Source organism: Bacillus rossius, chromosome 5, assembly GCF_032445375.1.
Source record: "Bacillus rossius redtenbacheri isolate Brsri chromosome 5, Brsri_v3, whole genome shotgun sequence".
Lineage (NCBI taxonomy): Eukaryota > Metazoa > Arthropoda > Insecta > Phasmatodea > Bacillidae > Bacillus > Bacillus rossius.
In genome coordinates this window covers 16361297-16385585 of record NC_086333.1, presented here as the reverse complement: position 1 = coordinate 16385585, position 24289 = coordinate 16361297, and the positions used below count along the sequence as shown (strand labels likewise).

The 24289-nt window shown below is 49.0% G+C and overlaps 2 protein-coding genes across 4 annotated transcripts in view; both read right to left on the bottom strand.

Annotated features, from left to right (window-relative positions):
* LOC134531613 (large ribosomal subunit protein bL28m) overlaps window positions 1–24289 on the bottom strand; it is a 63192-nt gene that overhangs the window by 8284 nt on the left and 30619 nt on the right. Inside the window, exon 1 of one of the 3 annotated variants that reach the window (XM_063367363.1) lies at window positions 9786–10765. The exons of the other annotated variants lie outside the window; for them this stretch is intronic. Within the exon in view, the coding sequence (XP_063223433.1) occupies window positions 9786–10547 (762 nt within the window). The 5' untranslated portion in view covers window positions 10548–10765. Of the gene's footprint in view, window positions 1–9785; window positions 10766–24289 lie in introns of those variants that run through there. 3 annotated transcript variants of the gene reach the window in all.
* LOC134531611 (uncharacterized) lies at window positions 10870–13270 on the bottom strand. Its single transcript, XM_063367362.1, has 2 exons — window positions 11230–13270; window positions 10870–11138 (listed from the first exon to the last, which is right to left on the bottom strand). Exons 1-2 carry the CDS (start codon window positions 13268–13270, stop codon window positions 10885–10887), a joined length of 2295 nt encoding a protein of 764 aa, XP_063223432.1. The 3' UTR covers window positions 10870–10884.

Sequence of the window (24289 nt, the reverse complement as noted above, 5' to 3'; positions counted from 1 at the left end):
AAAGGCTGGAAATATGTGATGCTAATAAACACAGTATCGTTATCTTTCAAAACACAATTGGGTAAGGAAAGAAGGAAGATACTACAGTTCTTGAACAATTCTAGAAGCAAAGAAATATAATGTTTCAGCCTATTCATCACCAGAATCTTCTGCACAGCTTGGGCAGACCTTCTTGGTGCACTGAAGACAAACTGGACTTCTACACGATGCACAAATATATGTTGTCTTCTTTCTCTTAGAAGCAGGGCAGGACTGAGATCTTTTCCGACTTTCTCGTGACAGTCTCTCTTCCCTTTGGCTCTGTTCTGGTAGTGCAGTTCCAAGAGTACGCCCTATTGCTTGCCCCAGTGAACGAGGTAGCCGAGTATTCACAACTCGAAGTTTCAGGTAGGGCTCAATTAGCTTTCATGAAGTACGCTCTTTCCATTACCTTTCTCTTCTTGTAGGATTGGCGAAGAATAAATCCATCGACAGCACTAATATCAAGGTTTCTAAAGAAAACAGCCACTGTCCATCGCCTAGTTCGCCGACTGCTGGAGTAGTTTGCGCACATCTGATCTACTGTATCAACTCCACCTTTAGTGTTATTGTAGAAACTGATAATTTCAGGCTTGTTGGAGGATGTGTCATCTTCTTTGCTGTGACACATAGATGATATTAGTAGCACTGCTTTTCCTTTCTTGGTACGTGTGAAAGTAGTGTCATTTGATTTGTGAACCCATATACGGACGATCCAAATTCCCGCTCTCTTGATGGTAAGAACTGTTTTGGTATTTGAGGTTTGTTTTTCTTCAGAGTGCCAACAAAGTCAACCCATTCTCTAGGAATGTCTCTACTAGTTCAATTGATGAATACCAATTGTCTCTGGTGACATTTCTGTTAGTTTGAATAATAGGCTGGCAGAGATGGAGGGCCGCTTGAGTTAGAATGGAAAGTTTTCTTTCCTCGGCAGAAAGGCCTCTTCCATCACTGCCTTTCCCATAGTATAAATAAGTGTTGTAAACATAATGGTTTCTTTCATCTGTTAGGCACTGAACTTTTAGCCCATATTTCTCTGGCTTGCTGGGCATATACATTTTAAAAAGACATTGACCCCTGAATGAAACTAGTATCTCATCGATTGCAGCATATGCACCAATACAAAAAAGCCGCTTGCGAGTTGCGGTTGTATTGCTCCAACAATGCAGATACAGCACATGCTGGATCATATTTCTTTTTTTCTCTCCTTTCTATGATATCATCAAATCTTAGGCACACCAAAAGAACATGGAATCTTTGAGCTGACATTGCCATTCTAAATATTTCTCTGCCTGTTCCATCAGTTGCAAAAATTGTACTCACATTTTCATGGTTAGACTTGAATACAGCTGTGTATATCAACAGTCCAAGAAGTGCTCTCATTTCAGTAATGTCACAATCTCTCAGTATTTTTCTCGTGCTCCCCGAATTTTTACGTTGGTCCATTTGACTATGTCAGTGACCATATCATCAGTAAAAATGTAACTCCATGCGGTGATCGGGTCAACTTCACTTTCTTTCTGCTGAGGACCTTGCAATCCTGGAAGTTTCACAATGTTATGAGCAAGTACTCTAAATTTCTCTTTGGCTCTTCTGCTGACCATTAAAATTCATTCTTACAATAAAAAGCCTTAACCTGTTTATTTTCACATTCCTTGACATATCCATCACCACTTTCTTGAGAATCAGTGTCATGTTCACTTTCTATAACAGTCGCTTTCCTCGCGAGAGTCTTCAACACTTGAAATGTCACTGTCTATCTGATTCAACCACCCTGTCACTACACTCGAAAAATTTGTGTTATCTGCTCGTATTTTTAAAACTTTAGACCGTTCAGACATCGTAATTTAGAACAAAAACATCCATAAAAAAATTATATCAGTATGGAAAAAAGTCACCTTAATTGTGTTGTGGGGTCCCACGGGGCCAGTGGCACACGGAGCACAAAGGAGGACACCAGTGTTGGACTAGCCACGTCGGGTGAGCATTCGAGAGCAACTGGAGGCCAGCTGCCTCAGCGGAAACAGAGATAAGATAACAGGACACAAACATCTACCCTGCCCACAGGGACCCCACGACAGCAGTTAAGGGTTAAAAATGTCTTTAAAAAAAAATTTACACATCTATCAACTTCGTATTCCCGTTAATTAAATAAATGGTTATTTCCGAATAAATATTAGATTTTTACTTTAAAATACATAGTTTTATACGGAAAAGATACCTACACAAAGCACTTGGAATCTAATAGCGGGACCAAAAACATCATGCGACGTCTACGCGAGAGGTTTTTTTCTATCCAAATTTTGACGCCCTAAAATATTTGTGCGACTATTATGCAATAAAACAGGGCAGATGTTATGGACAATACAACGACTACAACAACAACGAACACAGAAGGTTTCCTATGACAAAATAGTTGCGATGTTTCGGGATCTGAGATCTGTTCCTATCATCAGGCACAAACAGACTGATATCAGCCAGTGGAAAACAGGAGGTTTATATATGATCGACCTAGTGGGTTTGTGCCTGATGATAACAGATGCCAATTGCAGAAACATTGCAACTGTTTTGTCATACGAAATCTACTATGTTCGCCAGTGTTGTTATCTGTTCATCTTCACTGTTGGGTTCGTATATTTGCTGCGTTGTCCAAGGTTTTGTTGCCTGTCTTGTCGTTGTTAGACTACTGTGTCCGTCTGTGTTGTTATTATCTTTTCCATTACTAAAATTCCTTCCACTGAATTTTTGTGATGTCTGATATTTAAAATTGAATGTGTTCATCTGTGCTGTCATTGTCGTGTTGTACAAAATACCTGTTTAGGTTCAATGTTTGTTTATCTGTTTGACATAGCGGATTTAGGCTTGTTGATTGTGGGTTTGTGTTTTAATTTTTATTTCTTAATTTTCATTCCTGAATTTTTTTCCATGACAAACAGCGCAAAACTACAATGGTGTTATGTCCAAAAATTGCAAAATTCATAATTCCCCAGTGCATGAATCATTTAAAGAAAAGTATTATTTGTACTGTTAAAGTTGGTGTTTTATGCACATAAATATAAACACATATATATGTGTGTGTGAAAGAAAGCATAACTAAAAAATAATATAACATTAGTATGACTTTTCTCTTTGAAATATTTTTTTGCAGTGGCAAATATTTAATATAGTACTCTCATATCTCTATGCATTACCTAATCAAGCAAAGCGATTTCGTGGATAATCCGTTAGTTAATATTAGTGGTGGGCAGTGAAATCCATACCAGTTACTTCTTCACCAGAATCAAAATTTCACAGGTATACCTGTGACCAGTTTCTACAGGTAGCAGTGACATTCGGTGAAATCTGCTACCTACAGTGATACCACCAAACAATGAAAAAAAAATCAAAGTTCACCAAATGAAAGTTTAGCAGAATATTTTTAAATAATGAAAATAAAACAAGACCAAATTAAATGTGGAGACCATGACAGAAGAACCAAAAAGAAGAAAAATGAGTAAAATAATTGCAAATATTTTATCAGAGCCATCAAAATCAACAAGTTCAACAAATTAATAAGTTGAAGCCAAGGACATAAAAACTTAAGTAACAAATTTTTAATGTGTTAAAAATCATTATTCTAAGACCATTTATATGGGCTACTGTAAGAATATATGTATAAGACCATTTATATACAATTTAAACTGCTATTGCTTAATCTTAATAATGTCATTTTATTTTAATTTAAATAAATTTTCTAAAATTAACCATCCAAAACTTGGTGTTAATCAAGTTCCCATATATGTTTTAAAATTAAGATGTGCTTGTTACATTATTGAGCTAAAAGAACAATGATATAATAAATAAGGAATCAATATTATTTTATCTATAAAACAAAAATTTAGTATGTAAAATTTTTCAAATTAAACTCAAAATAAATTCCAAACAATATGAAAGGTTTCGTTTAAAAACACTGCAAAGGTTTAATTTCACCCTTCACCGGGAGGCAGTAGCAGCTGTAAGGTCTAGTCAGCAGTGATTTAATTTCACCAGTCGTCAGTGCGAGGAAGCAGTTATGAGCACTAATACACTAGAGTCCCGTTATAGCGAGGTGTCACGGTTTCGGGTTTGATCCTCGCTATAACCGTGTCCTCGCTATAACCGAATTGGACAAATTTTGGCCCCCAAAAAATAAAAAATTAACCGAAAATAGCATAAAAATTGTGTTTAAACCTGTATAATTGGAAAATAGCAGGTTGTCGTCGCCCAGGTTTTTCCCCAGGAAAAGTGCAGCTGCCCGGCTGCTCGTGGTAGAGGGGGTTCAGGCCTCGTGGCCTCCGGGGAACGTCAACCTGGTGCCCGAAATGACTAATACCAAATTCAACGATCGACTCATGATTTATTAGCCCACTAACACGGAATACTTGGGGCTGGCCCCGTTCCTGCCTGCGTCCGTCTGGGGTGAAGCCCGGCTCCGTGGGCTGTGCCACGCCGTTCCGTACCGCACCGAAAGTCCGTGCGACGCTGGCACTGACACGATAACTATTAACTTCCCGATGTTCAGGATAGGTTTTAAGTCTCTGTAGGTTGCAAGCCTTCTCCCGCGTCTCAATCGTGACCGCTTGTTAGGCAACCGCGCCACGAGAATCTCCCGCGATTCACGCGACTCTCCGCGACTACTCCTCGGGGCCGCCTGCCCAGCGACTACTCCGCGACTACTCCTCGGGGCCGTCTGCCCAGCGACTACTCCGCGACTACTCCTCGGGGCCGTCTGCCCAGCGACTACTCCGCGACTACTCCTCGGGGCCGTCTGCCCAGCGACTACTCCGCGACTACTCCTCGGGACCGTCTGCCCAGCGACTACTCCGCGACTACTCCTCGGGGCCGTCTGCCCAGCGACTACTCCGCGACTACTCCTCGGGACCGCCTGCCCAGCGACTACTCCGCGACTACTCCTCGGGGCCGTCTGCCCAGCGACTACTCCGCGACTACTCCTCGGGACCGCCTGCCCAGCGACTACTCCGCGACTACTCCTCGGGGCCGTCTGCCCAGCGACTACTCCGCGACTACTCCTCGGGGCCGTCTGCCCAGCGACTACTCCGCGACTACTCCTCGGGACCGCCTGCCCAGCGACTACTCCGCGACTACTCCTCGGGGCCGTCTGCCCAGCGACTACTCCGCGACTACTCCTCGGGACCGTCTGCCCAGCGACTACTCCGCGACTACTCCTCGGGGCCGTCTGCCCAGCGACTACTCCGCGACTACTCCTCGGGGCCGTCTGCCCAGCGACTACTCCGCGACTACTCCTCGGGACCGCCTGCCCAGCGACTACTCCGCGACTACTCCTCGGGACCGTCTGCCCAGCGACTACTCCGCGACTACTCCTCGGGGCCGTCTGCCCAGCGACTACTCCGCGACTACTCCTCGGGACCGTCTGCCCAGCGACTACTCCGCGACTACTCCTCGGGGCCGTCTGCCCAGCGACTGTGCGACTACTCGCGACCGTGTCTCCCTCGCGACTGACTCGACTGAGCGCTCCGCGCGCGGCGCTTCCCCTCCCGGCGCGTCTCTCCCTCCCGTCAACGTCTCCCACGGAGCACATGACGTTTCGCAGGCAGGGCGGGACCTCAGTCGCCCGGTGTACAAACACAACAATACCCTTCAAAAATATAAAAGATTACAGTCCGCTGAAAAAAAAAACAACACACACTGGTATATCATTATGCCTAACTGGCAGGAGAGGCGTTGCCTCGTCATAACGGCCTGTAGGGAGCTAGGTAGGCACTTGGGTCGACGTCAAATGCCCCCCCTCCCACGAGGCCGCTATGCGCGGCAACGTCTCTCAGTTAGGTATCACTCGACGCACTTGGGGATAATTCAAACACTGTGTGGTCACACTGGGGGTCAACCTCGCACTGCTCCCAGGAGGGTAACAGGCTCATCACGCTGCACCTGGGTATGGGTACGTCGCGGCGCACTGGCATGGTCAGAGTGGGGCACACGTAATCTTTCAGATATTCAGGGGCCCTGCGGGTCCTGGAGGGACGAGATGGTGTAGCGGGTTTGCTTACTACGAGCGCGGCGGGGCCTGCCTGAGGGGGAAAATCTGCGTGCGGACTCGCCTTAGGTGTGGATGCAGCCTGTGGAAACAGGTCGAACAGGGTGGGGGTCGGGTCATCCGAACGGCACTCACCCCCGGTCCACTGCATCTGTTGGCGCAGGCGGCGCTCCTCCTCGTCCCCTGTGTTCGCCTCAACATCTGTTCCCAGACACTCAGAAATGTCGCAACCGCCCCCAGAGATATGGCGGGGAAGGCCCTGCTCCTCACTGACCCCCTCCCCTTCATCATCCGACTCTGGTTCCGTGACAATTTCCCGTGACCCGTCCCGGTACGCCTGCCGCCCCGTGTCAAGGGCGGGCCACCCCTTCCAACCCCTCTCCAGAGAGTCCAACGTTGTCTCCAGGTACTGCCACAGCTCCCGGCTATAAGGCCACTGCTCTGCCTCCTCCCCTTCAGCCCTGCCTGGTGTCCTGTCTCCCGCAGCCGCGGAAGTCACGTCTCGTGTCTCGTCATCCGGGATCACGTCCTCTGTCGCGTCTGTTGGCCTTGTCTCCAGTATGTCCGTGGACGTTGGTGCTGGAGTGATGTCTGTGGGAGTAACGTCTGGCACATTTTCCCTTGCCTCCCCCGGGGCCTGGGGGCCTATCGGACCACGTGGCTCTGACGTCCGGGACGCTCCCTGGGGCGTGTTCGCCGGCAATGCTGGCGGCCAATCCGGACTCCCGGGCTGCTCTGTGTCCGTTTCCACGTCCGTTGCACGTCTGAGGTCGTCCCTATGAATTTTGGTACGCCCTCCATTGGGCGTCCGTACTATGTACGACGTTGGTCCTGCCTGACGTAGAATGGGCCGGGGCCCCGCCCATTTTGGCGCTAACCCAGCGCAGAACTTTTTGGCTCCGGATGACAGGTGGTGTTGGCGCACAAACACCTGCTCCCCCGGCGCTAGCACGGGCGGTGGCCTATCCGTCTGTGGCGTGTGCTTGCGGAGGTAGGTTTCCTGATGTTGCCTTGCCTGCTCCCGTTTCTCCGACAGCTCTGCCCGCAGCGACTCGCCCCACTCCCCTGCTGTAGCGGCCGCCGCCACGCGGCACTCGCCTGGCAGCGCCAAGTTCTGCCCCTGGACTAGTTCTGCCGGTGTGTACCCCGTAACCGCATTCGTCCTTCGTCTCAGACTGTACAGGAGAGCCGGAATATGCAAGTCCCACTTGCTGTGGTCCTCGCCCAACCGGAGACGGAGCTGCGCCTTAATTTCCTGGTTCCGTCTCTCGGTTGGGTTGGCCCTTGGGTGGTATGTGGGGGTAGTATGATGGTCCACCCCCCATCTTCGACATGCCTGCTTCCATCTGGCACCCGTGAACTGGCATCCATTATCACTCAAAACTACTGCCGGGTATCCAAACCGGGGAAAAACCTCCCCGTCCAACAGGGCGATTAGTGTACCCGAACGGACGTTGGAGACAGGGTAGGCCTCCACCCACCTGGTGAACAAGTCTGTGACTACCACGAGGAACCTCCTTCCCTTGCTGCTCCGAGGATAAGGACCCATGATGTCTAGCGCTATGGTGTGGAAGGGGTGTTGGGGCCGCCTCGGTCGCTGCTGCTCCTCACCATCTGTCCTCCTCGCCTTGCAGTGTTGACAGCGGAGACAATTCCTCACATACTCCCGGACGTCCCGGGCCACCCCCGGCCAGTGAAACGTGGTGCGCAGCGCCTCCGCCGTCTGCTCTGCGCCGGGGTGACCCGCGAGCCGGTGGTCATGGAAGTAGGCGAGGATGGCGGATCGGGCTCCCTCCGGGGCGTAAATTCGCCATGACTCCATATCCCCAGGTGCCCTACTCTGCAGGACCCCGTCTACCACCCTCTGGTACGGTGTCACCTGGGCGCCACACGCCTCGACAGCGGCCCTGGCGGCGGCGTCTCCCAGCTGTACCTGCTGGACAGCATTGATGAGGTCGGCTAGTGTGTCTACAGACTCGCGACCGAGTCTCTGGGGCTGGTGAGTCACAGCGTACAGGGCGGCACGCCCGGATGACTCCCCTATAGCTGAGGAGTGACCCTGTGGAGGAAGCAGGTCCTCCCAGGATCCTCCGTCCTCGTAGACGTTTGCCGGGTCAGGGTGCCGGGAAAGCTCGTCCGCGAGCTGGTTCGCTTTCCCCGGCACATGCTCGACTTGGAAGGCATAGTTCTGTAGCGTCATGGCCCACCTGGTAAATTTAGACTTGCGGCCCTGCATCGTGTTTAGCCATTTGAGGCATTGACTGTCTGTCCTAAGAGTGAACTCTTTGCCCTCAAGGTAGTGCCGGTAGCGACTAACCGCCCACACTACCGCCAAGCATTCCTGCTCATTTACGTCATAGTTCCTCGCGGCCGGCCCGAATTTGGAGCTGGCATACTCCAACACTCTCCGCTCGCCGTCGGGGCCGACCTGGTATAGCACCGCCCCCATACCCACCTTGCTGGCATCCGTCTGCAGGTACAGGGGCTCCCCTGGTGCCATACGGGCGAGGACATGACTTCTCCGGAACAGGCGCTTGACGGCCTCCAGGGCGCAGTCTGCCTCGGCTGTCCACCTGTACTTTGTCTTGGGCGAGAGCAAGTCGGTGATAGGAGCAGTCACCGTCGCGAAATCCGGAACGAAGGAGCGTAGCCAATTTAAGAGGCCCATTAAGCGCTGCAACTCCTTCCTCGTGCGTGGTGCTGACTTAGTTTCTATGAGGTCTAAGTGCTTCGGTAGAGGTCGGCAACCCGCGGCATCCACCATATGCCCCAGGTATTCGAGCTCCGCCGCCCCGATGTGACACTTATGTGGTGCGCAGGTGAGGCCGTGCCTGGCCAACCGTTCGAGGACCAAAGCAAGATGTCGTGCATGGTCCTCCCACGATCTGGACCAGACGATCACGTCGTCCAGGTAGGCCGTGACGAATTCGCCCACGAACCCATCCAGGACGCGGACCATCATGGTCTGAAACGTCGTGGGGGCGTCCATCAGCCCGAACGGCATGGCGCAGAACTGGAATCGGCGACCATCCGGGGCGGTAAAGGCTGTTTTGGGGCGGTCCTCGGGTTTGACAGGGACCTGCCAGTACCCGTTCTTTAAGTCTAGTGATGTGAAAATAGTGGCGTCCCCCAATCCCGCTAGGGAATCTGCAATGTTTATGAGGGGTGGGGGTGCAGGGATTGTTACTGAGTTCACTGGCTTAAAGTTCACACAAAAACGAAGAGACCCATCCTTCTTGCTTGCCATAACCACTTGACTATTGTATGGGGACTCGCTCGGCTCGATCACCCCGTCCCTGAGCATTTCTGTAATCTGTTTCTGTATGACTCCCCGCTCGACTGGTCCAAAACCGCGGGGCTTTACAAAAATAGGTTGGTGGGGCCTGGTAGGTATAGAATGTTCTGCCATTGTCGTGCGCCTTAGCATGTCCGTGGCTGCGAAGACTTGGGGGTGCTGTGACAACATGTCCTCGAACAGGGTGACGTACTCAGGGGGCACGTCATTGGCAATGTCCGCCAGTCGGACTAGGTTGGCTGGCGGGGCGGGAACTGCTCGACCCACGCCGTACACCGTGCGACGGCCCCGTCGACCCACGTGCAGCCTACCTTGTCTGATGTCGATGGTGGCGTCCTCCTGGACCAACCAGGGTAGGCCCAGGATCAGGTCATCTCGGAGTCCTTGGACGACTAGGGCGCTCGTCTGACTAGACTGGTCACGTATGCCGATGGTTACCTGGGCGCGCCCAGAGGTGGGCGCGCTGGTCCCCTCGGTGGCCAGTAGGACGGTCCCCTCGTACTGCTCCAGTTCCCCTCCGGCACCAGGTGAGCAGCGACGTACGAGTGGCTCGCCGCCGTGTCCACCAGAGCATGGACGGGGTGCCCGTTCAGGAGCACCGGGACTCGGAGCAGAGCAGCCTCGTCTTCCCCCAGCCGTCCCAGGCAGACAGGTGCGGCCCAGTTCGCTGTGGGGGCTGCCGGGGCGACTGGCGGCCGGGTGGGTTCGGCCGCGCCGGCCGATGACGTGATGCCGGCGACTGCTGGTATCGGCCCGCCGCTGACGTCTGGTGGTGCCAGCTGTGTTGGTACACCCTGATGTGCTGCGGATGACGTCGCGACCTCTGATGACGTTTGCCCGTTCGTCCTGTTCCCCGTGAATCTGGCTGAAGATTCCTGTCGGCGACCCCTCTCTCTGTCCGCCGACAGTGACTGATTCGTGATCGTCGGGCGGGTGCGTTGGGGACAGTGGCCGACTAAATCGCTGCCCCCTACTGGAAGTTTCCCGGCCGGCGTCCCTCGGCCTCCATCTTCCGCCACACTTGTTCCCGTGTCGGACAGTCCACGTGCCAGTGGTATTGCTCAGAGGTGCAATATTGACACCGCGGTGGCCTGCTGCCACTCGCCCTTCTGTCCGCATACCGCCCGTCCCGCCTGGCTGCTTGTTCCGGTCTAGCCTCGAGTTGCGGTCTTGAGTGACGTGGGGGAGGCTGGGCCCCATAGCAGGGTGTCTACTGGTCTTCCTTTCCAAAAATCAGTGACTTTTGGTGACTTTTGGAGCCCACTTTCTGTCATTTTTGGTGACTTTTTTTTACTAAAAATTGTATTAAATTAAAACGGATATTGAATATAGGTCTAGTTTACTTATCAACGGTTAAGCTTATTGTTAAATAAATGGGATCACATGCAGTTTAAAATGCTAAACTTGACCTTAAAAAAGTTTTACTTTAAGCAGCTTTGGAGGGTAATGAAAAATAAATCCAAATAATCGATAATGACTTAATTTACAAATAAATAAATAGGCGAAACTAACAGGTATTTGAAATATAGTCTGTCATTTATAAACATATTTTGTTCCTAAGTTTTTTCAAATCCCTGTCTATTTCTAAGAGTTCTTCTTTCTTTTCTTCCAGCACTTTTTTCTTTTTCAATTCTAAGAGCGTAATTTCATGTGCTGCTCTTTTCCTTGCATTCACAGATTCATCCTCTTTAATCTTCTTCTTCATCAGGTCATCTCTTCTTTTTGATGCAGCATTTCTGAAGTTTAAAATCATCTGTTTAGATATAGTATGAGAAAAAGTTTCAATTCCACCTGTAACATAAAAAATTTGAGATTTAAAATTATTGATAAAGAAATATTTAAGTCTAACTTACATTCAGAAAGCATTTATTTTTAAACCCACCTGGAAGAGAAGACACATGGTCATGAACAAGTCTTTGGGCAACCAAAGATTTCTCTTGAAGATTTTCCACTAAGAACTCCTTATTGAAAGAAAAACTTCTCTCAACTGCTGCATTACCATGAAAGCAAATCAAAAAACGCTGAATGAAAGAAACAAACAGGTTATGGGCATTCTCCATTGCCGAGCTTAGCAGTTGAAACAAAAACTTATCTAGGCTATCCTTTTTCCAGTTAAAGAACTTTGTTGCTTTCAGAACTTCAGGAAGTGCACAAAACTTAGCATATTCTCTTAACACAACATCCCCATCTGCTGGTGACAGGTGATTGAGAGAAATAAGTTCTTCAATGGCAATCTTGGCCCTCGAGGTTCTGACATCTTTGACAATCACTGAAGGAGATAAGCAAGTGGACCCAAGCACAATTCGCTTCCTTAAAGGGCTTTTCTCTTCAAGCTTGGAAAACAACTGTAACAAAAACTGTTTGCAATCTGCTTTAAATCTAAGAGAGTGTAGTTCTTTTACTTTCTTTAGGCAAAATGTTGCTCCAAAACCAATTTCAATAGAATCTGGCATTCTTAGGTCAGTCTCATTTTTGACATTCAAATGTTTTAACTGGGATGCACTAACAACCTTTTCCATTGCAGATTTTGTAAACACTCTACTCGCAATGTTCTTCATCAACTGGAAAACTTCTTGATAAAGAAAAGGCAGTAGGGGATCGTTTCTCTGAAAACATGTCAAAAATTCTTCCAGCTCTTCAGATATCATGGCAGAGAAATGTAGCTTAGCTTCTAGTACTGGGTCTTCCAACAAGGCCTTCTTTACCACATGAAAGTTCTGGGAGTTTGGAGGATTCTTTTCAATCTCTTTGTCTGTAACGTATTTCTTCAGATGTGGAATAATTTCTGAGCACCTTTTCATCACAGATGAGTTTTCAGTCCATCGTATGGCACAGAACTTTTTCGGGAACATTCTGGAGCCAGTGATCTGTTGATAAACTGCACGACGAGATGGGTAGTTCTTGAAAAGACTGTAAAGTGCTCTAAGAAACTCATTAAGTTGCCAACCAACTTTTGCATGAGCTGTTTTGTATGCACCATTTACAATGTGCAATGAACAGGTGCCTAAGTCCAAGATTTCTTTTTCGCTGTCAAGAGTACATCTCATGTAACTTTTCAGGTCGGAAATCAGTTTCAAATTAACATTGGGTCCATCAGTTGCAATTTGCACCAAGCCTCCTAGAGACAGGTCAGCTTCTCCAATGCATACAATAAGATTATTGAGCAAATCTGCAGCTTTTGAATGCTCCAGGAAAGCAGATGTTAGATATTTTGTACAAACACAACTGTTTTCTGCATCCCAATACTTTACAACAATGTCCATTTGCCCCTTTTGGCAAACATCGTTTAAACTTTCGTCAATTGACAAAGCATAAAATGGGCTTTTCTGAACACTATGTGACACACATTTCGCAAAATGGGGTCCAAGTCCATATGTTATGCTGTATGCAATTTTATCCTTATGCATTTTCATTTTAGAGGCTAGAGAGCTATCTGGGAACATAATGGGAAACAGCTTCACTGCTAATTCTCCCGAGCGGGATGAAGCATGTGTGAAAACACAGTGAGTTGCCCACACAATCTCTGCTTTTGTCACACTGTCATTAACTAGGAAAGTTGACAGCCTTGATGGTTCAGCAGTATGTTCTTGGCTAGAAGCAGACGTGCTAGGCTTAGGTTCTGGCAAAGATGGACTGGGTGTATTAGCCTGAGGAACACTCATGGAAGGCCCGTCAGTATCCATGGGTATAGCTCTGAAGGAAGACAAAGTTTTTTGTTTTCCAGATTTCAGGCAACTGGAAAATTCACTATGCTTCTTGCCTTTCTCGTGGCTTTTTATTGCATTCACACCAGAGTGGGACACATCAATTTGTTTTTTACAAAGAGAACAAAAACCAAAAAATTTATCTTTGCCTTTTCTCAGCCAAGTTCTCCATCCTTCTTCTTCCAACCACATCTCTTGGAAGTGGCACTTACCCGGCATCTTGTAAAAAAACTGTTACACAAACACTTCATTCATTAAAAAAAACTGTCAACATAGTGAACCGTGGGGCAGTCTACAACTATTGAGCCTTGTGGGCGGTTAAAACAGATTGGCCTACATGAAAATATACACACTTAACCAACTCACTGTAATTTTAATAAAAAATAAATTACAGATTGTTAATTAGTGAGAATGGGGCCCATTTCTACTTCTTTCACAAAGAAATATCATTACAAAAAACGCCGGCCGTTTACTAATTGTAAATAATGCGTCATAAAACGTAGCGGCCACGAAATCAAAAAAAAATAAACTTAACCTCCCCAAACTGTTGTACGCCGGCATATTATTAATTATAAATTATGTTTGGCTGAAACATAATAAACTATAACTGCAAGGACACCAAAAAATACCGTCCGCGAATAATCCAAACAAACGCAGTTGTTTCATGTGAGAGCAAAGCATATAACATATTGCCAACATTGATCGAAGCGTAGGTGAAAGTGAGAACCAGTCTAGCAGTTACAGCGTCATTATTTAAAAAAAAAAACATATTCCTACATACAAAACCTTACATCCTCACTGAATAAAAAAAAGGGCGGAAACGATATATCTGTTCCTTAAATAAATAATTAACAACGCAACAGCTTTCGAAGTGTGCTTGTCAGCCCTGGGCGTCCCACGATACTCGCACGTGGTACAAACACGATTATTATCCTACACTTAATGTTTGGGTTTGCTCTTGTTGGTAAGATATATGGTCCCATTGTACTAGTACGTACACAATAGTTCTCGTACGTTTGTTACATCATGTAATCGATCGGTATTCTTTTCTCCTCGCTTGCACTTGACAAAGAAAAAACACTACGGACGGCGCAGTGAGATAGATAGCGAGAAAGATGGATATTTCAGCCGTTATCTCTATCGAAGGGAGGGCAAGTAAACAGGTGTTCCAGAGGTTTTTGCGAGTTACATCACATTTATGTTCTCCACAAAAAAAAATCGGTGCCCTCTTTCCAAACTTCGTGACTTTTCGGTGACTTCCGTGACCCTACCCCAAATTCCATGACTTTTCCGTGACTTCCGTGACTTCCGTGACCAGTAGACACCCTGCATAAGGCACCAAGGCCATAGCGTCCCCTGGCGCCACCTGTCCCTGAACACGAGTCTCGCGCCTCGGGCGCAACGGCGTCCTCTCCTCCCGGTTGGCACGCAAGTCGCCTTCCACCTCCCTTGCCCGCTCGACAAACTCGGACAGCTCCAAATCGGTCGCGCCCCGCATGAATGGTCTCAAGTCCGGTGACAGCTGCTCGTAGATGAGTGGGAGGATCTCGCTCGTCGGCCTCCCAGTGTCCAAACGGCGATAGAGTCGCATTTTCATGTGCACAAATGCCTCGAAGCTTTCAATGTCCGCCTGCGTCGTGCAGTACAGCTGCCGATGACAGCTGGCCCGCGCCTGTGGCCCGTTGAAGCGCCTCTCGAATGTCCGCACAAACTCCTCCCATCCTGTGAGGTAATCGCCGGTGTCCGTCCACCAGGTTCGTGCACGGCCCCGTAGCTGCCCGCTGACCTTGGGCACCCAACTGTCCCTCGGCACACTCGCCAATCTGTCCCGGCATGCGGCTAGGAAGGCCCGCGGACATTCGTGTAATTCTCCCGAAAACTCCGGCAACACGACTGCGACCTCTGTCACTCGCATCACTATAGGTGAATGTCCGTGATTCTGTCCGTCACTCTCCCGCGTCACTCCCGGATTCCCTGTCTTGTTCCACGGACAGGTGCACACTTCACTGTCCTCCGTTTTTACGCCGCCCAGTTTCGCGGTAAAAACTAGCCCGCACCACGCGCACCTATCTCCCCCTTCCATCTTTGTTGCGTCGGAGTCCATGCCGCCACTGCGTCCCTCCGACCCGGCTGAACCGGCAGGCCCGTCCATTATCGCTCGCGCGATAAGCTTTGTAAGCGAATACGCGCCGACACTCAACACCGCCGTGCGACACTTCACTCGCAGCTCGCTATCTCACCGCGCGATCAGATCCCTGCGTGAGACGCGACGTGCTATCGTCCGCAGCTCGCTATCTCGCCGCGCGATCTGATCCCGGCGTGAGACGCGACGTGCTTTCGCCCGCTGTCGCGCCGCACTGGCGCGCCTGCTTCCGCTCCCCGTGCCTCTTGCTTCCCTGCGTACTTTCACGGCCCGTCCTACGACTCTGCACGTCACTGAAATTACTCACTACTGTTCGTTGCCCTGTGTAAAGTTCGTAGCCACACAAGTTGAGCGCCACTTGTCGTCGCCCAGGTTTTTCCCCAGGAAAAGTGCAGCTGCCCGGCTGCTCGTGGTAGAGGGGGTTCAGGCCTCGTGGCCTCCGGGGAACGTCAACCTGGTGCCCGAAATGACTAATACCAAATTCAACGATCGACTCATGATTTATTAGCCCACTAACACGGAATACTTGGGGCTGGCCCCGTTCCTGCCTGCGTCCGTCTGGGGTGAAGCCCGGCTCCGTGGGCTGTGCCACGCCGTTCCGTACCGCACCGAAGGTCCGTGCGACGCTGGCACTGACACGATAACTATTAACGTCCCGATGTTCAGGATAGGTTTTAAGTCTCTGTAGGTTGCAAGCCTTCTCCCGCGTCTCAATCGTGACCGCTTGTTAGGCAACCGCGCCACGAGAATCTCCCGCGATTCACGCGACTCTCCGCGACTACTCCTCGGGGCCGCCTGCCCAGCGACTACTCCGCGACTACTCCTCGGGGCCGTCTGCCCAGCGACTACTCCGCGACTACTCCTCGGGGCCGTCTGCCCAGCGACTACTCCGCGACTACTCCTCGGGGCCGTCTGCCCAGCGACTACTCCGCGACTACTCCTCGGGACCGTCTGCCCAGCGACTACTCCGCGACTACTCCTCGGGGCCGTCTGCCCAGCGACTACTCCGCGACTACTCCTCGGGACCGCCTGCCCAGCGACTACTCCGCGACTACTCCTCGGGGCCGTCTGCCCAGCGACTACTCCGCGACTACTCCTCGGGACCGTCTGCCCAGCGACTACTCCGCGACTACTCCTCGGGACCGTCTGCCCAGCGACTACTCCGCGACTACTCCTCGGGGCCGTCTGCCCAGCGACTACTCCGCGACTACTCCTCGGGGCCGTCTGCCCAGCGACTACTCCGCGACTACTCCTCGGGGCCGTCTGCCCAGCGACTACTCCGCGACTACTCCTCGGGGCCGTCTGCCCAGCGACTACTCCGCGACTACTCCTCGGGACCGTCTGCCCAGCGACTACTCCGCGACTACTCCTCGGGGCCGTCTGCCCAGCGACTACTCCGCGACTACTCCTCGGGACCGTCTGCCCAGCGACTACTCCGCGACTACTCCTCGGGACCGTCTGCCCAGCGACTACTCCGCGACTACTCCTCGGGACCGTCTGCCCAGCGACTACTCCGCGACTACTCCTCGGGACCGTCTGCCCAGCGACTACTCCGCGACTACTCCTCGGGGCCGTCTGCCCAGCGACTACTCCGCGACTACTCCTCGGGGCCGTCTGCCCAGCGACTACTCCGCGACTACTCCTCGGGGCCGTCTGCCCAGCGACTACTCCGCGACTACTCCTCGGGGCCGTCTGCCCAGCGACTACTCCGCGACTACTCCTCGGGACCGTCTGCCCAGCGACTACTCCGCGACTACTGCTCGGGACCGTCTGCCCAGCGACTACTCCGCGACTACTCCTCGGGGCCGTCTGCCCAGCGACTACTCCGCGACTACTCCTCGGGACCGTCTGCCCAGCGACTACTCCGCGACTACTCCTCGGGGCCGTCTGCCCAGCGACTACTCCGCGACTACTCCTCGGGGCCGTCTGCCCAGCGACTACTCCGCGACTACTCCTCGGGACCGTCTGCCCAGCGACTACTCCGCGACTACTCCTCGGGACCGTCTGCCCAGCGACTACTCCGCGACTACTCCTCGGGGCCGTCTGCCCAGCGACTACTCCGCGACTACTCCTCGGGACCGTCTGCCCAGCGACTACTCCGCGACTACTCCTCGGGACCGTCTGCCCAGCGACTACTCCGCGACTACTCCTCGGGACCGTCTGCCCAGCGACTACTCCGCGACTACTCCTCGGGACCGTCTGCCCAGCGACTACTCCGCGACTACTCCTCGGGGCCGTCTGCCCAGCGACTACTCCGCGACTACTCCTCGGGGCCGTCTGCCCAGCGACTACTCCGCGACTACTCCTCGGGGCCGTCTGCCCAGCGACTACTCCGCGACTACTCCTCGGGGCCGTCTGCCCAGCGACTACTCCGCGACTACTCCTCGGGGCCGTCTGCCCAGCGACTACTCCGCGACTACTCCTCGGGGCCGTCTGCCCAGCGACTACTCCGCGACTACTCCTCGGGGCCGCCTGCCCAGCGACTACTCCGCGACTACTCCTCGGGGCCGTCTGCCCAGCGACTACTCCGCGACTACTCCTCGGGACCGTCTGCCCAGCGACTACTCCGCGACTACTCCTCGGGACCGTCTGCCCAGCGACTACTCCGCGACTACTCCTCGGGGCCGTCTGCCCAGCGACTACTCCGCGACTACTCCTCGGGGCCGTCTGCCCAGCGACTACTCCGCGACTACTCCTCGGGGCCGTCTGCCCAGCGACTACTCCGCGACTACTCCTCGGGGCCGTCTGCCCAGCGACTACTCCGCGACTACTCCTCGGGACCGTCTGCCCAGCGACTACTCCGCGACTACTCCTCGGGGCCGTCTGCCCAGCGACTACTCCGCGACTACTCCTCGGGGCCGTCTGCCCAGCGACTACTCCGCGACTACTCCTCGGGGCCGTCTGCCCAGCGACTACTCCGCGACTACTCCTCGGGGCCGCCTGCCCAGCGACTACTCCGCGACTACTCCTCGGGGCCGTCTGCCCAGCGACTACTCCGCGACTACTCCTCGGGACCGTCTGCCCAGCGACTACTCCGCGACTACTCCTCGGGACCGTCTGCCCAGCGACTACTCCGCGACTACTCCTCGGGGCCGTCTGCCCAGCGACTACTCCGCGACTACTCCTCGGGGCCGTCTGCCCAGCGACTACTCCGCGACTACTCCTCGGGGCCGTCTGCCCAGCGACTACTCCGCGACTACTCCTCGGGGCCGTCTGCCCAGCGACTACTCCGCGACTACTCCTCGGGACCGTCTGCCCAGCGACTACTCCGCGACTACTCCTCGGGGCCGTCTGCCCAGCGACTACTCCGCGACTACTCCTCGGGGCCGTCTGCCCAGCGACTACTCCGCGACTACTCCTCGGGGCCGTCTGCCCAGCGACTACTCCGCGACTACTCCTCGGGGCCGTCTGCCCAGCGACTACTCCGCGACTACTCCTCGGGGCCGTCTGCCCAGCGACTACTCCGCGACTACTCCTCGGGGCCGTCTGCCCAGCGACTACTCCGCGACTACTCCTCGGGGCCGCCTGCCCAGCGACTACTCCGCGACTACTCCTCGGGGCCGTCTGCCCAGCGACTACTCCGCGACTACTCCTCGGGACCGTCTGCCCAGCGACTACTCCGCGACTACTCCTCGGGACCGTCTGCCCAGCGACTACTCCGCGACTACTCCTCGGGGCCGTCTGCCCAGCGACTACTCCGCGACTACTCCTCGGGACCGTCTGCCCAGCGACTACTCCGCGACTACTCCTCGGGGCCGTCTGCCCAGCGACTACTCCGCGACTACTCCTCGGGGCCGTCTGCCCAGCGACTGTGCGACTACTCGCGACCGTGTCTCCCTCGCGACTGACTCGACTGAGCGCTCCGCGCGCGGCGCTTCCCCTCCCGGCGCGTCTCTCCCTCCCCTCGACGTCTCCCACGGAGCACATGACGTTTCGCAGGCAGGGCGGGACCTCAGTCGCCCGGTGTACAAACACAACAATACCCTTCAAAAATATAAAAGATTACAGTCCGCTGAAAAAAAAAACAACACACACTGGTATATCATTATGCCTAACTGGCAGGAGAGGCGTTGCCTCGTCATAACGGCCTGTAGGGAGCTAGGTAGGCACTTGGGTCGACGTCAAGGTTATATTAACGAAATCTTAATTTCTGTGAGCAGATGTGTGAATTCTCTTTAAAACGATACCTCATAAGTACGGATGCGATCACAGATTACGTAAAAATAACCAGAATACCCTACCAAGCCACGTAAGTATAGCATCTCAGCAAGCGGCCGACGCAGCATTGTCCTGCTATCTATTGTCGACGCGGGCTGTCTGCTGGCGGCCATGTGGGTTCGGGATGTTAAAAACAGGTGGTGCTAGTGTAGCGCGACGATTTAATTCCTTACATAAAAGCAGGAGTGCTGCTGCGGCAACGCACGTACGCCTCAAACGTAATAGTCGCTGGAAAACTATACTTTTCATTTAAAGAAACCTGTCAACTTTTTTAGAAAATAAATTTGGGATTAAACTCAAACCATCACCACCCCTTTCTCGGACAGATACCCCAACAACTGACCGAATAAAAGTTACGAGAAAACTGCCCTAGCGATTCGGAAATAAATACGGTAGTGCCGACTAGAGGTGTAAAAGTAACGAAAAAATGCGTAACCGTATGTATTCGTTACTATAACAATTAGTACTCGTTACTATCGTTACGTTACTCGTTACTTCTGATACCGCATAACATGCTATGTTATGTTGCAGCAACGAATCCAGTCGTATTGCGTACGCGTACAGTATGACGTCGCGTAAATAATAATAAATAGAATATAAACAATTAATATTTGATAATTAATAGTTTCTGTTAACCAAGAAACAAATCTCATTAGAGCGGCTTTTTAATATTATCTCTTTTAAGATAACAAAAAAAAAAACGTGAAAATACGCGATTATAAAAACAAAAACATACATATTTCTAATTTTTAAAAAAATACTTTCTTACGCTTACGTTGTTTCTATTCCAATCTCAAACTTTGTCTACACACGGCACAGATAACTAACGGAAGTTTGATAAAAGAAAGAAAGAATGGGATTCTATTTTTAAGCCACGCACTTAGGTGGCGACTGCACGGCTGAAGAATGTGACGCGTCAACGGCAAGATGTCTAGTGGCGAGCGAGAGGGGTGGAGATAAAGCAGACAAATAACAAAAGCGCGCTACAAGCAATCACGGCGTAAATTCCTCAAAAATACCTCGTTATAGCCGTGTTCTCGCTATTACCGTGCTCGCTATAACGAGATTCTACTGTAGATAGTTATTTCACTGTTCACTGTTTTTCACCGTTAAATTTCACTGGAACCTATATTTCACTGTGGAACCAAATTAACTGATACTCAAAAGTAACAGATAAGCCCACCATTAAATACGAATGCCATACATATGATGGCCTAATAAAGCATTTAGTGAAACATTAGTTAATTAAAAATAGAACATCAATAAATATTGATACTTTAGACCTCTCTTGATGCCAAAGAAAGAATAAACATAGAGCTGTGATAAAATTTTGTTGGTGGCTAGCACAGATCCATTTCTAGTAGACTGTTGCAAGAAAGTAAATGATTTAGTAGTTCAAATTTTGATTAATTTCATTACAGTCACATGACATTCAAACAATTTTATACTAGCATATGATCAACTTATATTAAACAATTTTACTATAGCAAAGAATATTTTACATTTCCTTATTTCCAAAACATCATTTTGACACCAATTAAGCTAAAATGTGGTGAAACGTACATTAAGTAAGTATTCTGTTGCTTCTTACAGATAACGTAAACAATATTTTATACAATAAAATTTTTCTCAATAAATAATACTTAATCTTGGGACTAAGATAATATCATGATAAAGCAAATAAGTGCAACACACATGTAAAAAATAAGCTAAGGGCAAATGCAGAGCTGTGCCTGACCAACTTGGTGTGTATGCAGTAATACTTTTGGACCTCGCCTCACTTAAGTCAGGTGGACTTGCTTGTGGGAATAAAGTCATAAATAAAATAAGCCAGTCAAAAACTGCTGACAGTCAGGTAATTTCTGTTTACAGTGGGGGGAAAATATAAAACACAAAAGCACATTTTGCCATGGTGTCCAGCAGACCTGCCTTCCAGGCAAAGGTCGCTTTCTCCACCACAGCGTGGGGTGGACATGGGCATGAGAGGCTATGCATTCACTTTATACTAGACATCTGCGAATTGTGATTTTTCAGTTCGAATCGAATTTGAATCGAATTTCAAAAAAATTCACGAGTTTCGAAATTTTTTTGAATCGAATTTGAGAATATTTATTAAAATAAAATAGATCATTAAAATTTTTTAACATACCACTTTTGAAAAACTTGTCACATAATTCACAGTTTAAATCAAGTAACTAAAATTAAAGTGAGACTATATCGAAGAAGCACAACCAGATTCTCAAAAATTTAAAAAAAAAAAAATTTAAAATTATATGTCTGTAGCACTAGCATAAATCACTTCGCAAATCATTTCAAATTGTCATGGAGAAAGGTGAGTTCATCGACATGGTGCGGCAACAAGAATTCTTTGCGGCTGGTAACTTGTTGCCTGCTGTAGAGAAAACTCTCTCACTTGCCACCTTATTTAGCATGTTTGACTTTCAAGGATAAAAATATTAATAAAAATATCACAGCATAAGGAAGTGGTACAAAAGAAAAATAACAAATTTACCGTTTTTATCGCTTAAGTATTGCACATTTTATCCTAAAATCAAGTTTATAATTAGGGGTGAGACCGTGGGTTCACTCTTAGCTGAGTTTTGAAATAAACAAACACCGTCGTATCACTGCGCCGCAGCAGCAAGTGATAGGCTGAATTCGTCTTGCGCGCCAAGCACTAGTTGTAACACACACACTTCAGTACAGTCGGTGCTAATAAAATAACGGATAAGTAATATAACAGGAAGCACCGTAGCACTTTGTTCAGCGTAGGTGGTTCATCTGCGAAGAAAAAAACTGCACTTTACGCCTAATAGCCGTCTTCACAAAATCATCACAAGTTTTGATAACAGGATACTCAAGTTTCCTTTTCTTCCCGAGAGTTGTTAATGTCCCAGTGTCTTGTAATTCTTTCCTTGCAAGAAGCACACTGCTCTTCGAAACACTCGAAAATTACGCAGTTAAACTCGCGATATCGTTCACACGACAATCCGGATATTTGTCTGAAAATTTTTAAAAACATTCAACACAATAGTTTTCTGTGCATTTTTCAAAGGCGTTCCCGTTCTGTGCTTTACAAAACTCGGTCCGGCGTCAGCCATAACAAACCGTGCGCGTGCGAATCCAAAATACAACTGTTGCGCTGGGCATCAACTGTACCCCAAATACGGCATCTGCTAACATAATTGTAAGTAAATACTTGCTGACACATTAAACTGTATTGGATATTAATGGTGAAAAGCTATAATGCTATATAACAAAAATTGTTATAAAAAAGGCAGTGTAAAAATACTTACAAATGGTACGTAACCAAGGTATTATTTCTTGCGCACGAATAATGTGCGCGGCGGCCGGCAGCCAATAAAAATGTTTGTTTACAAGAGGCTTTGTTTATTCCAAAACTCAGGTAAGAGTGAACGGAGAATACTCTTATGCAAAAAACAAACTGTAAAGTAATCCATAAAAACAAAACCTATTCATGGAAAGTACGTTTATTTAAAAAGTAGACTTTGTGAAAGAACGCCAAATAATTTAAATTAATGAGTGATGCAATAAAACCATTTTATTCAACGTAAAAACAAAAAGAAACCTGTAACAAGAACGTGATTTGTAACTATGTAAACGCATAACAATTGTGCGGGTTAACTCGGTTCCTGACAGAGCGCGCGCGTGCATGCAGTCTGCGAGCTATCGATATCAATTTTCAACTACGTGCGCGCACTCTATACAGTAATACAGGAATCAACACAACCAAACTGGCGCTGCTTACGTTTTTATAAGCGGAATAAAGCGACTCCCGAGACGTTAAAGATGAAGTTTATAACTTTTAAAAAGTCTTTAAAACACGATTTACACATCAGATTACGTTGTAATAGGATTAATTAATTTATTAGGCAGTTTTATCAGAACCAACGGTGTATACTGCGTAAAGCAATAGGCGCGTTGTAAACAAAGGGAATTTATTGCATTACATCAAATGAGGTTAAAACGGGACAGAAATAAAATGGTTCAAATAACGTGAAAACGTAAATAACAGTAACGTAAATAAGGAGTTTCGCTGTATAATTTTTTGTAAGTGGAAGATGTAATTGTCCATTTACATTTTTTTTAAAAATGGGGGAGGGGAATGTCTTATATTAATGTATCCGGGCCAGATTTTGCAAGTCGAATTATTGTAAAATGAATTTGATTCAAATTGACGAATCGAATATCAAAAAATTCGAACTCGAATTCGGAAATTTCGAATATTCGCAGAACCCTACTTTATACCACTTCTCATGGGAAATGTTCTTTCTAAAGCCTGTAACTATCCCACCACGATGTTCCAGGAGCCATGGTGTACTACACCTTTACACCCACTTCCGGCTGATCACACAACCACCGGCCTGGCCCAGCATGTGTCCCAAGGGATCGATACAAACACAGCACAATTTTTTAAACCCAGTTGGGATTTCATGTAATTCTAGGTAATATAAGCTACCTTACTATGTGATTTTATTTTATTGTTTGGTTTGTCTCAGAATGTCACTGCTTTTACTTTGGGAAGCGTATTTTGTTGCTATAAATTATTTTAAAAGACAAAGAAGTTGAATAAAATATACATAAATGAAAAATTGACAGATTGACGTTAATAACTAAAACTCTTTGTAAACAACTGAGAAATGAAAAACGTGCAAAATAAGAACGAATGAACATGTGTTTAATGTTTCGAAGATAACCAAAGAAACAATGGCTTTGATTATAGTTTCCACTAAATACGTAACTATTTACTATTTTTCTTAAAAAAATAACTCAATCTGGAAGAATGTGATGAATCTAAATCAGAAGGAGAAATTTTGTGCAACCATAGTTTTCTTCATTGATCTTTTTTAGGGACC